The sequence below is a fragment of the Morus notabilis genome, unplaced genomic scaffold (assembly GCF_000414095.1).
Source record: "Morus notabilis unplaced genomic scaffold, ASM41409v2 Scaffold118, whole genome shotgun sequence".
NCBI lineage: Eukaryota > Viridiplantae > Streptophyta > Magnoliopsida > Rosales > Moraceae > Morus > Morus notabilis.
In genome coordinates, this window is record NW_010364457.1 from 281,752 (window position 1) to 295,357 (window position 13,606).

Here is a 13,606-nt window from a genome sequence, read left to right on the forward strand (position 1 = left end):
TTGGATATATAATTAAATCTTTTTTTAGAAATAAGAAAATAGAAATAAAACAATGGGTATAACTGTTATGACGTCCACCTCGTCAAAATTATTATACAAGTCAAATTAAAGTTATTATTTATCTCAAAATTTTATTATGTAAATAATAATTATAAATAGTATTAAATTTTTTTTTTATAAATAAAATTTTAAGACTTTTATTTTGTATACTTTCACAAGATAATAAAATTCTAACTCTTTCTAAAATTTTTCTTCTTAGTTTTCATAACAATAACCTTTTTTTTCTTCTTCTTATTCTTTCTTTCTTTTTCTAAGAGAGAGAATATATTCAACGGATAAGTATTATAACTTTATTAAAAAATATATTACTTAAAGCTTATAGAAAAATGTCTAATTTGTATGAATTAGGTAAAACTAATGAAAAAAATTATTAAATTTGCATTTTCAATCTATGCTCTAAAAAGTAAATTTATCAATTAACATTTCATCACAATCCTTTTTTTATTCCATCAAAGCGAATTCAGGGTCCAAATTTACAATGTATGTTGCAGTAAAGTTGTCAAAAAATTAGCTGTAAGGTACCAATAAATTAGTAGAGGAGCACGACATAACACATTAGTTTAAGGTTGTGCTTAGCACAGTCTAGAGCTGCAAATTTAGACCGATTTATCGAACCGACCCAAACCCTGTTATTGTCGGCCTGGCCCTAATCCTAACCTCCGATCTAAGTCGGAACGAGCTTTCAAGCTCGAAATCTTTAGGCTTGTTGGGATGATGTATTTTGGGTAGTTTGAACCATAACTCTAATCCAAACACATGTTTGGAAGTCCATGATCCGGTATTGGGTTTATAACCAGATAGGACAGATAAGCCCAGAAAATTGATTCCTTAACGATCAAAAAATCCACTATTTGAGCTTAGCAACCCAAAATGCATTACCAAAGCAATTGAGTCATTCTCAGCTAAACATGAGTTTTGGGTTTAAATCCATGTTTTTAATACACATCCAAACACAAATTTAAATCAATGTTTCATGTTTAAATCCTCCCCCCACCCACCAAAAGGAAGGAAAAAAAAAAAAAAAAAAGATGTACATCTAAATACCTTTTCAAATCACCGTTTAAACTCCACTTTTTCAACCCGTATGATTTAAACTCAAATCATTAATTTAAATACGTGAACTAAATAGGCTTTTATTTAAATTAGACATGCCCGGCTCAAACACTTTTTTTTTTTTATAGAGAAAATGTATCAAATAGCATATTTTATAGGTATGTTTTGAGTATACAATATATTTTTTAAATGTTGGTAAATTATAGCATGTGTTAAATTCTCATTCTAAAAAAATATGTTGTTTTTCCAACTGCTAGGATTGCTATCTTTTCTTTTCTCAGCAACCCCCATTCTCTCTCTTTCGTTCATCTCTCTCTGCCTCTGCCTCTGCCTCTGCCTCTTCCGTTCACTGCATTGAGGCAATAACAGTGCCGATTTGCTGCCACGATGGTCGCCATCGCCATCCACGCTCGGAGATTCACCGCCATCCTCGTTGAAGCTTGGAGATCCGCCGCCATGTCGTCGAAGCTTGGAGGTCGATCGGAGATCAGTCTCTCTCTTTCTCTCTTTCTCATCCTCCTCCAATTTTTCTCTCTTTGCTCGGCGAGTGACAGACAGCAGCGTCAAAAATCATTGAAATTGCGTGGTTCGGCTGTTGACGGAGATCAGAGTCCCGGCTGCCATCTCTGAGTTTCGCGATCCTAGATCGCCACGAACATAGCGACAAGGAGTCCGCCGCTGCCATTTCTCTACTCACGATCTCTCTTTTCGGGAATGGCGGACTCCGGCAGTGACATCACGAATCAAAGGTTGAAGGTGTGGCTCGTCATAGTCACGAATCGAATAAAGGTCGTAGCTCATCATCGCACAGTGACAGAGAACTAGAGCCGGCAATATGAGCCGGCAATATGGGTCACGACACGACTCGAAAACAACAAGAATTTTGCGGGTTAGGGTTAAGAAAAAAGATGTTCGGCACGAAAAATACTGGTCAATTTCGGGTTGGACCTGCCTAACCCGAACACGACAGGAAACTCGTAAAAAACTAAAAAATACATATATTTTTCATTTCATATTTTAAATTTTATTATGAACTTGTGATATCATGATAGTTATATTTAAAATCTTATATTATTATTTGCTTAATTTCAATGGATGTTATTGTAATTTAGTGTGTTATGAATTTTAAGTTATTTCTAATATGTAAAAAACTAAATAAAAGTATACAATTTTCATGTCAATTTCAAATTCACGGGTCAATTTCGTGTCACGGGTCATTTTCGAGTCGTGTCGTGTTCGTGTTGCGGTTTTTAAAAAATTTCGTGTCACGGGTCGTGTTCGAGTTGACTGTAAATTTAAAAAGAAACGATCAAAATACGATACGTGACACACGGAGAAGAGATAACGCTCGTTTACTATTCAAATTTAGAATTTCAATTTTATTATATTAAAAAAAATTTCGACATAATCACATACAATTAAAAATTTAAATCAACAAATTAAATGGTCTTAAGACTTAGCCGGAGAAGATTTATTAGCTTCTTTTCTTATTGTTAGTGCATTATTGTTAATTTGAGAAGAAATAAAACCGTACATACAATTTTCAATTAGCTGGCTATTATAGGGATTTTGGTGGCTGTTTCTTTTTAATGTTGTTTCTATTATTGGGTTTGTCTTTTAATTAGGAAAAGTCGAAGAATTATTAAAAAGACGCGACTACTAGGCATATGTCGAGGAAACTGTTTTGGAATTTTCGTGGATTGTCTTTGGTCTTTTCCATCTGAAGTTCCTTTCTTTGTTGGCGTTTATATTATTGTTTTTAATAAATATTATATTTATTAGTAAATATTTTATTAAATTTGAGTTTGAATTTAATAAATATTATATTTATTAAAAATAAAGTATTTATTAGTATATATGATATTTATCGATAAATATAGTATTTAATGATCGCCATAATCAGTAATTATATTTGATATTTATCGATAAATATAGTGTTAGATGGTGGCCGGAGTCTGTGGTTAAATTTTTAGATAAATATGATATTTACTAGTGAATACGGTATTTACTGGTAAATACAATATTAATCGGTAAATATAGTGTTAAAATGGTCGCCGAAGTCAGTGGCTGAATTTACTGGTAGATACGGTATTTACTAGTAAATACAGTATTAAACGGTCGCCGGAGTCAGTGGTTAAATTTTCAGATAAAAATGATATTTACTAGTAAATACAATATTTATTGATAAATACGATATTTACAGGTAAATACAGTGTTAAATGATCGCTAGAGCCAGTGGTTGGATTTTCTGATAAATATGATATTAACTAGTAAATACGATATTTATTAGTAAATACGGTATTTACCTATAAATACATTGTCAAACAGTCGTCAAAGTCGGTAGCTGAATTTTTGAATAAATATAATATTTATTGATAAATACAATAGTTACTAGTAAATTCGATATTTATCAGTAAATACAGTATTAAACAGTTGTCAGAAAAATGGTCGTTGAATTTTTCAAGTAAATATGATATTTAGTAGTAAATATGATATTTATTAGTAAATACAATGTTAAACGGTCACCGAAGTCGGTGGCCGGATTTTTGAGTAAATAAGCTATTTACTAGTAAATATGGTACTTATTGGCAAATAAGATGTTTACTAGTAAATATAACATTAAATAGTCATCGGAATCAGTGGTTGGCTTTTCGGGTAAATATGATATTTACAAGTAAATACTTTGTTAAACGGTCGCTGAAAAACAGTTATCGAAAAAAGGTAACTGGCCGTTAGAAAATGGTCACAGGTTGCCGGAAATGGTCTCCAGTCGCCGACCGCCGGTCCTGGCTATAGTGGGCTTGACTATAATCTACATATATTTAAAAAATATGCTATAATTTATTATTTTTTTTAAAAAAATAGATGTTTAGGGGGAGAAGTGATGTGGAAAATGAGATTTATTGGTATTTTTTAGTTTTTAATAATGTTTAAAACTTAAAATATCAAATTATGCTATGATTTATTATTTTTAAAAATATGTTATAATTTACTAATCACTTTGTCAATTATGTTATTTTCGTCCATAATCCTTTTTTTAATTTTATTTTGAGTAGTTATTGTTGGTTGCCGAATCGAATTCGGCTGTGGAAGCGTGGGGAGAAACGGATCGTGTATAACAAAAATTTCAGAAAAACTTTTGAGATACTCTATAGATTATATTAATTTATGCACGAATAAATTAATCGCATTAATTTATATATCAAGAACTCAATCTGAAAAAAATACCTGCAAGCTGACTCGGATGATAACTTGAGTTCTTTGACCACGAACAGTCCTTGCTCCAAGTTTTGTGTTTAGAATACCAAAGTCTTCCACGTCAATTCCTTGATTCCACGTAGACGTGTGTGTGGGCACACGTGAGACAAAACAGGTTTCTTAAACACTCGAATTTCCACAAACACCAACGCATGCACGATGTGGAATTTTTTGGAGAAAAATATTTGCTCTCTTTTTTCCTTTATGAATTTCGGCCACCAATCCAATTAGGGCTGAAAATTGTTTTCAAAAATTGTCTTCACAATTTTCTATTATTCTCATATTTAAAGAGTAGAAGTCAAACTTCAAAACAGAATTAAATCCCTATTTCTAATTTGAATTTTGGAATAAAAAATCCCTTCCCCTTATCCATAAGGTGGCCGGCCACACCCTTAGGGTTTCACCCTGTGTGTGGCGCCAACAGCAGATAGGGAAGGAAGAAAAATCATTCTTGATCCTGTAGTCCAATTTTAATTCAAAGTCAAATTCGAATTTAAGCCAAATTTAAATTAATTTGAATTCTAAATTGAACAACTTATCAAATAAGTTCAAAAGGATAAATTTAAATTATGTTCACAATTCAAATTCAAATTTAAATAATCACATTATTTAAATAATAATTAATTCTCAATTAATTATTTTTCGAGTATTTAATTTTAGAATTATGTAATTCTAAAATTCCTATTTTGCCCTTTGTGTCTAGTAGAATTACAAGGACGACGCGGGGACTAATGGACCTATAATCCCGAGCTCTAATAAAATTAATAATTAATTAAACACTTTAATTAATTAATTAATTATATTAATTCCAATAGTTACTCCACTATAAACTTGGAATTGAACTCTCAAAATTATAGACATTAATTACTTCTAAACAGCGAAGTGTCCATTTGATATAGTCATTTACATATAGATCAATCCTCCATAAATAATTCATAATTAGAGTCAGGTAGAATCCGTTAACCTCTCTAATTATATCTGCATCCTTGAGTACCATTGATTCTCTAATGGATAGTGATTCATAAAACACATTAATGAACCAGAGCGCTCTTACTAATCCAAGTACCGAATCAACACTCAAGATAATTATTTATCTACTTCTTTCTCAAGAAGGAATGTATTTCATCTCGTATAATAACATTCACAGCTACCTATTTCATTATGTCTCCAAAATACAAGGAATAGGATTCAGGGTCTCAGAATCCGTACCGAGTAAATCAAAAGACATAAATCCATAAATAGGAGTTTGTTAAGAACTCAGGATTAAGATCATTCTATACATGACTATCGGTAGATTCAATTAGAATTTCTATGCTTAACGGAAATTATTAGAAATTCATATTGTGTCTGTGTCCTTGTTCCACATAATCTTATTATGCGAAATATACTCATTCAATATCTCGCCATATTAACAATGCGGATAACACCGTTCCATTCTAAATGAGAATGACATGTATTAATAATGTTTTAATTAAAGATTCTGAACTTTAATTAAATTCACCATGAACAATATTTTTGATTATTATCCTTAAACATTATCATCTCGTATATAATACTTATATACTATGTTTAAGGTTATATAAACAATCACAGAATTTTCATTTGATATTCATAAAATATTCATAAATATATGCACATAAAATGATGAATAAACTCTTTTATTAATCAATAATAAATATCTTATTACATCTCATGTTTTTAGGACACTATTCCCAACAATTATATATGCACCCATCAAAGTTATAGATACCCCACTACTTAATATTTCCTTAATAAATATTTAAAAAATCAATCCTTTATAAAAATTTTGCATATAATATCAAATTTAACCTTGTCATAACTAAATATATTTTTATTTTGATTTATTCTACAAAAACACGTCTCTAAGGATTAAATTCTAATTTAACCGTAAAAAAAAATTATTCTGATTTAAAACAAAACTTTATAAAACTTTATAAAACATAATAAAAACTAACTTTAAAAAACAAAAAACGAAACAAAACGTTACGTACAAGCCAATAGATGATCTCAACCTCCTCAATCTACACAACCCAGTAGAAGTGAAGCAAAAAAATAAATAAATAAAAATAACAGTATGCTAAAATCCAACACAAAATCAAGAAACCTAAACGAAATTATCGGTAAGGGTTTGAATCCAAAATTATAGCTTGAATTTCGTTTAATTTGCTTGCAAGATCGGATGGAAAACATGGAGTGATTGGAGAAATGAAAAGAACTTCACAAGGGGAAAAATATAGAAAGACTTGCTTCAACATCCATTGATTTCATGAGAGACATCTTTCTTTCTAGATCGCAATTGGTGTTTCCACTATTTCTTGAGAGAAAATTTTATAGAAATATATTTAAAGTTCATAAGAATTAAGAATTTAGGTGGTTGGGTGTATTTTTATTTGAACAATAATATTTCCCTTACATATTCTTAAACGGGGGAGTTGTAATACCTTTTTTTTAGGAAAGCGATAAAATTTCAGTAAAAACATAAATTCAATAGGGGTGTATTCTCCCCCACAAAAAAAAAAAAAATGTGGGTGTATCCCTAATATGCTTTATTGTAATTTTACTAAAAAATAAAATTATTTTATTAAATATGATAATTTAATAGGGGTATTCATAAATTTAGTGTGTGCAAATATAATAATCCGTTTTATTTTTGAGTTATTTGAAAAATATCTTATAACATTTTGGGCTAGGTCCAGGCCTTTCGGGCTTTAAGGTCGGGCCGGACTGGTCTTAAATTTTTATTCGGACAGCCAAAACTTTTACCTTTAGCACGATCCAATCTCATAAGTTGTGTTAGACTTAAGTGTTGAACATTATATGCTAAACATAACACGACCGGCCTAAAAAGGATGACATAACATTTATGTGTGAAAATTAGGCTAACAATATCTGACAAATTGATTCATCGTCAAGAATTGAATAATATAACATAGGAAGATCTTTTATCCATATCGAATTCCAAAGTCAATTTTGATACAATTAAAAAACCCCTTTACTTTAACTTTGTTTTATATTTTTCATTCTTTTCCACCCTTTCTTTCTATAAACTAGCGCCCTCCTTGTACAATCATTTTTGTCCATAACTTGTCTGGTTATGAATCATAACTTGACAAGTTTGTTCATAATTTATCTGGTTATGAACCATAACTTGACAAGTTATGTCCTATTAATTTATATAACTAAAAATTGATCTATATACTTCATTAAGCTTTTCATATTGGACTATTTTCTACTATTTTCGTAATTATAATTGATTGTGGTTATTGGACTATCTTTCTTGCTAATTGATTAAATGAACAATAAAATTAAAGTTGTTCAATGGGTCAATACGGGCTAGCATGATTAAGCACATGAGCCGACGACGCATAAAAGCATGACAAATGGACTATGTTGGATCAAAAGTGAGGGATTGTAGACCAACACAGCATGACACTAATAAATAAGCTGCACCAAATACATCATATTAGCACGATCATACTTAATTAAATGACGACCCATTTGACAGCTCTGTATTGAAGGGAGACATGTGGATTTACTTTTGGGTTATGTTTGCAACAATAAATGATCAATTTTGCTTTTATTTATTCTCTTTTCATAAATTGCTTCTCAGCCTAAACGACTGAAAACTTTCAGATTTAGAACGACATGTTCTAGACTTCTAGTACATCTTCATTCGTTGTCTGTGACTGGATCATATGTATGTGGAATTGTGGACCTAATAAAACCTTCCATTGTCCTCAAAAAAAAAAAAAAAAAAAAAAAAAAAGTCTCATTCATTTCGCTGATTCGAGTTTAAAATTTGAGTTTTTTTACAGTAAGAAGCTCTCACAAACAATCACATCTAACATTTTTACTACAGTAAAAAACTCTCACATAAAGTCACATCTTAACTCGAATTAAAAACTCGAATTAGCGAACTAAACTGTGGAGTCAAAATGCAACGCGACTTTTCTATTATTATAGAATTTTCATGTCCTTGAATTATATCTTTCAAATACTCAAATCTCATAAGAATAAATTAAAGTTAAAAGATAACAAAACCAATGGTTGACTTGAAAAAGTAATCCCATCTTTAATTGATTATAAATGCCTTTTGCTTAGGAAAATGATTAAGATTGCAACTGTAGAGTTGAAAATACACCTGGCTCTCAATTCAAACCACCTTGTCTTATCAGCCAACATTCAAAAAAAAAAATTAAGACAGTCATCTATGGTAAGCTTGATAAAGTTGAAAGGTCACGTGGGTGGAATAATAGTTTAACAACTTTTTCTCTTCCTAAAGCAGAAGTGAAATTTTATGGCACATAAAATTCGACAAAGGTCAAAAGCTGGTTGTCACCTCCAAATCCCATTTGTCTTTCAAGGGGTTTTGTTAAACTCTTGGATGCTTTTACAATTTTTACTGTCTCCTTTGAATAATAGAGTAATATTTCTTTTTAAGAGAGCATTTTAATTTTAAGGAGTGACTCATGTTTTACTAAAGAATATCCAGAAACTAATGCACTTTAGACACTATTGCTTTTTCTCATGTTCCTTTTGACAACACCTTGGCCATGACTCAAAATCTCATTTGGAAATTGGAATATAGAACAAAGCAAAAGCAGCTTTGTTTTCAAAATTTTCCCTCCACTATCTTCTGATTCTACATTCAAATGGATTCTCTCATTACACAGATTACAAAAGAGAGAAAAGAGATCTTTAGTTAAAGGGAATATCCGAATTTCCGCTTTCAGAATCGACAGCCTGCTGATACACCAATGCATAACCTGATCAAGCTCTACCTAAATGGGATCAAGTTGATAAAAAATAAAAAAGAAAATAAAAATCATTGCAGTTTTGTGCATTAACAACACTTTGGGGGCAAAATGAAGTAAGATACTTCACCATATGTGAATTAAAATTTGAAAAAAGAAGAAGAAAAAAAGGGACAAATTGTCTACTCGTTGGGTGAAGTTGAAAAATCTGTGCCAACTGCTGGCTGTGGTTTTGAGCTTTCAGCTTTGATTCCGGTGTATGATTGAGGCTCGTTATCGATCCGCCTGACATTTTCTATCATCTTCACTACGTCAGACATTTTAGGGCGCTGATCCGGCATCCTCACCACGCATGCCATGGCAATCTGTAACATCTCTACCATTTCTTCCTCTATGTTTGGATACCTCATTAGCTCTATGTCAAACACTTCATCCGTCCACTCCTCTCGGACCACCGAATGAACCCACCTGACTAAGTGAATAATCTCGTCGCCTGCAGTGGTATGGATGGGGGATTTTCCAGTGAGAAGCTCAAGCAAAACCACCCCAAAGCTGTAGATATCAGATGGTTGAGCTGCTTTTCTGGTGTCTGTTACTTCTGGAGCTCGGTAACCAGCAGCACGGGAGATTGGTGGAGCCAATGAGCTCATTATGCTCGCCAAACCAACATCCGAAACGCAGCCAAACTGCCGCGAATTGAGGAAGATGTTTGAGGCTTTAATGTTTCCATGGACAAGCTTCCCACCATTCTCTGTATGTATACGCGCAATTCCTCTTGCAGCACCAATTGCTATTTTCAGTCGGGTATCCCAGTCTAGAGGGACTCTATCCTCTCCTCTTTTACCTGAAAATATGAAGATTCATTCGGATGAGGACTTCAGAAACTCAAAGCAATTGGCTACATACTTAGAATAACCAGATAGAACGTTGAATAAGGAAAATATATCGAGTATGAGTAAATGTATTTTCTTAGAAAAGATTTCCCACGCTCAATAACAACTCAGAATTAATGGTTTATCTAAAAAGGACCCTATAATGGAAGAATCAATGAAGGTTATGGCAAAAACTAATGCAAGATAAGCAGAGTGAGACAAATGATAGTTTGGTTACCTAGAACAAGGTTGAAGAAAGAATGCTTCTAATTCATGTTTCCATTTCTTACCCCCGACATGTTCTTCCTAACATATTCCTTCTCAAACTATTTTTACTAATTTCCCAAGTTCCATCTCTAAGTAATAAGCTACTTGAGTTCTAAATTGCCATTGAAGTTTCTCATACTAAGCAAATAATTCTAATTCAGCCAAATAATAATAATAATAATAATAACAGTTAGAGAAGTTTATATTCAATAGAGCTTCCAAGCAAAATTGAAGTATACGTAGATTGACAAAACATACCATGTAAAATAGCAGAGACGCTTCCTTGGCTGTAGTAATCATACAACATCAGCTTCTCTTCTTTGGAATAATAGTAAGCCTTGAGCTCAACCACATTTTCATGCCTAATACTTCCAACAAGCTCCATTTGCTGCTCGAATTCACGCTTCCCGACATTGACATCCTTCAACCTCTTCACCACCACAGTCGCTGCATCTTCCAGTATCGCCTTATACGCCGTACCAAACGTACCCTTCCCCAACACCTCAGCAGAAGCCCTCAACAAATCCTCCAAATCAAACGCATAGTTACACCCCTCAAAGAAAACCAACCTATTGTTCGCATCTTGGCTCCTAGAGATCATCTTCTCCGGCGACATATCCCCCTTGTTCAATTTCCCGGAAAGCCCCCCAAGCCCACCAAGCCCGTCTTTCCTCTTCTTTCCCGAGAAACAAACAAGCATCAGAAAAGCAAACGCCACAAGCCCCAAAACCGCACCAGCCACTATAATCCCCAACAATGCAGTTTCACCAAGCTTCCCACTACCAACCTTAGCACTAATATTACTACCATTTGTAGGCATAAAAAATGGCTCTGAAGAAGGTGACACAACAGGTGGAAATTCAGGTGCAAAACTCGAGAAAGAAACATTGTTACCTCGAAAAACCGACTCCGGAAACCTCTGTAATGACTTTGGCACAGACCCACTAAGGAAATTGTTTGACAAATTCAATTGTTGTAACTTTGACAGTTGGAGATCAGGGATTTGCCCAGAAAGCGAGTTGCTTGCCAGGTTCAAGCCGGCCAAAAGGGTCAAGTTAGAGAGAGAAAGTGGGATGGTGCCATTGAAATGGTTGTTGGAGAGATTCACAATGGTGAGATTTTTCCAAACTGAGAAGTCCCAAGGCAATGGCCCAGAGAAGTTGTTGAACTGAAGGTAGAGAAAAGACAGGTTTTTGAGGTTGGACAAGTCGGATGGGAATTGCCCATTTATGCGGTTGGATCTGAGGCTGAGAATCTGGAGACTTGTGAGGCGGCTGAGCGTGTTGGGAGGGATCGGGCCGTCGAATCCGACGCCGGGCAATCGGACGGCTAAGACGCGAGACTTGTCGTCGCTGCAAGTGATTCCGGTCCAGTGGCCGCAAACCGGAGAAGTCTCGTTCCAGTTGAGAGGACGAGAGTGAGGGAGTTTTGTCATGAAATCAAGTAAAGCTTGCTTATCTTCAAGTGGGTCGGATTTTCCTCGCAAGAAAACAAAACCCACCAAGAAAATCCAAGGGAAAACGCCTACACCTTTCATTTTCTTCACACACACACACACAAAAATAAAATAAAATCTAGAAAAAAAATAAAATAAAATGAAAAACCCAGAACTAGTTTAAGAAGATAACGAGATGTTTCTTCTGCAATTCTTCTCCTCTTTCTCCATCATGGCTCTTCCTTCTTAAACTAGCTGAATATGAATATGAATGAAACACAAAAAAACAGGGAAAGAATCAGAAAGTTAAAGCGAAAAAGAGGAAAAAGAGAAGAGAGTTACGAATTCCGAGACAATTGTCGAGAAAAGTAGAGGCGACTCTGAGGAGAAATTTTTTGGCGTAAAAAATTGAGCTTTCTTTGCAGTGTTTGAAAATGGAATAACTTGGTTCTCATTTTTTTTTTTTTTTTTGGTTTTATGTAGTAGACTAGTAGTACATATAGATGGTCAAAAAGGGCGTTATTATATTCTGTAAAAGCAAAATGTGTTGCAGAAAAAACCGAGCTTTCTTCCTCTTTTTGTTCTTAAGTTCTTTTTTCTGTAACTTTCTGATTCAAAACTGGCCACAAACAAATCTCTATCTAATAAACTTAAACAAAAGTATAAAAAGCACGAGCTTAAGCTGGTTATATTAAAACTAAACTTACCATTCATTTGCAACTCCTTTTTTCAGATCTGAACCACTAGAATCACTTCCAATCTCCAAGCTTTGAAACAATCCAAAAAACAAAAGTTAACAAACGAAGAACAACACAGAGAAAATTACCGTGTCTGAAATGCACTACCACATTAGGAATTGCCAATAATAACAAGTGTAATTAATTAAATCCAAAAAATTAAAAAAAAAAGAAAATGAAATGGGAATTCAAAGCAACGTACTAGTTATGATTTCCCTAAACTGATTGTGCTCATGCCAAAGTGGAATCCAACGTGAATGTGCTGAAAATGGTAATCATTCCAAAACAACCAACAAAAAATAAAAAAAAAATAAAATAAACCAACAATGTTACAATTACAGTCTTAAACTTACCCCCCTAAAAGAAGTGTACCTACACAGACACACATATGACATATATATGTAACATATACATATATATATATATACATATATAAGACTATACGTACAAATTGAAATAAATTCTTACATTTCCTTTTTCTCTATTTGAACTTTGAAGCTCTTTGAGAGATTTTGAAGCCAAGCTGTAGAGAAAAAATAAAATAAAAAATAGGCTGAAGGAAGAGTAGTACGTAAGTGGAGGGGTTTTTCTAAGTTGACCTGTGAAAGTAAATGGGTGACGGAAAACCGGTAACTATTGGGTTGTGATTGGGCGGTTTGGTCACTGGTGGTTGCTGGGTTTATGGGAATTGATGACGTGGCGTACGAAGACCGATGTATGGGGCCCAATGTTAATGCATACGGAGTTGCGGGAATTAAATGCTCGTGTCGTCCTCTCCTGTCGGTTGCTTGCGGTTACTACCAAGGAATGCTTGGCGGGGAGATCTTAGCCGTTGATTAAGGATGATAAGATTTTGGCGCACTTCCGAACTGGCCGTTGGATTGGATGGGTAACAGAATGTTTGTCCGCTTTTTGCCGTTGTATGTGGATTAAGACCATAAATATGAGATAAATATTGATAAGTTTTCGGAAATTTTACATATACGAGAGTATTAACAAATTTTCATAACTGTCAAGTGCACTAGTAAAAAAAGAAAGAAAAACTGTCACGTGAAAGAATCACAATATCAGCCCATAGCAATTAAATATGAAAATTTGACATGCTATATTTAGTGTCAAAGTCTTTAAAATTTTTTATTTTTTAATTCA

The 13,606-nt window shown here is 33.4% G+C and overlaps 1 protein-coding gene across 2 annotated transcripts; it reads right to left on the bottom strand.

Annotated features, from left to right (window-relative positions):
- Positions 1-9,066: 9,066 nt before the first annotated feature.
- LOC21395313 (probable inactive receptor kinase At4g23740) lies at positions 9,067-12,998 on the bottom strand. 2 transcript variants are annotated; one of them, XM_024171171.1, is made up of 5 exons: positions 12,926-12,997; positions 12,660-12,719; positions 12,428-12,487; positions 10,544-11,975; positions 9,067-9,990 (listed from the first exon to the last, which is right to left on the bottom strand). In XM_024171171.1, exons 4-5 carry the CDS (start codon positions 11,820-11,822, stop codon positions 9,329-9,331), a joined length of 1,941 nt encoding a protein of 646 aa, XP_024026939.1. In that variant the 5' UTR covers positions 11,823-11,975; positions 12,428-12,487; positions 12,660-12,719; positions 12,926-12,997; the 3' UTR covers positions 9,067-9,328. The 2 variants fall into 2 exon arrangements, with proteins under 2 accessions (XP_024026939.1, XP_010104998.1); XM_010106696.2 differs by lacking the exon at positions 12,660-12,719 and having other exon boundaries at positions 12,926-12,998.
- Positions 12,999-13,606: the final 608 nt, after the last annotated feature.

Coding starts and splice junctions, on each gene's coding strand:
- LOC21395313 (XM_010106696.2), bottom strand. CDS start 11,822: ATGAAAGGTGTAGGCGTTTTCCCTTGGATTTTCTTGGTGGGTTTTGTT. Junction 9,991..10,543: donor CGTCTCTGCTATTTTACATG/GTATGTTTTGTC, acceptor TCATATTTTCAG/GTAAAAGAGGAGAGGATAGA.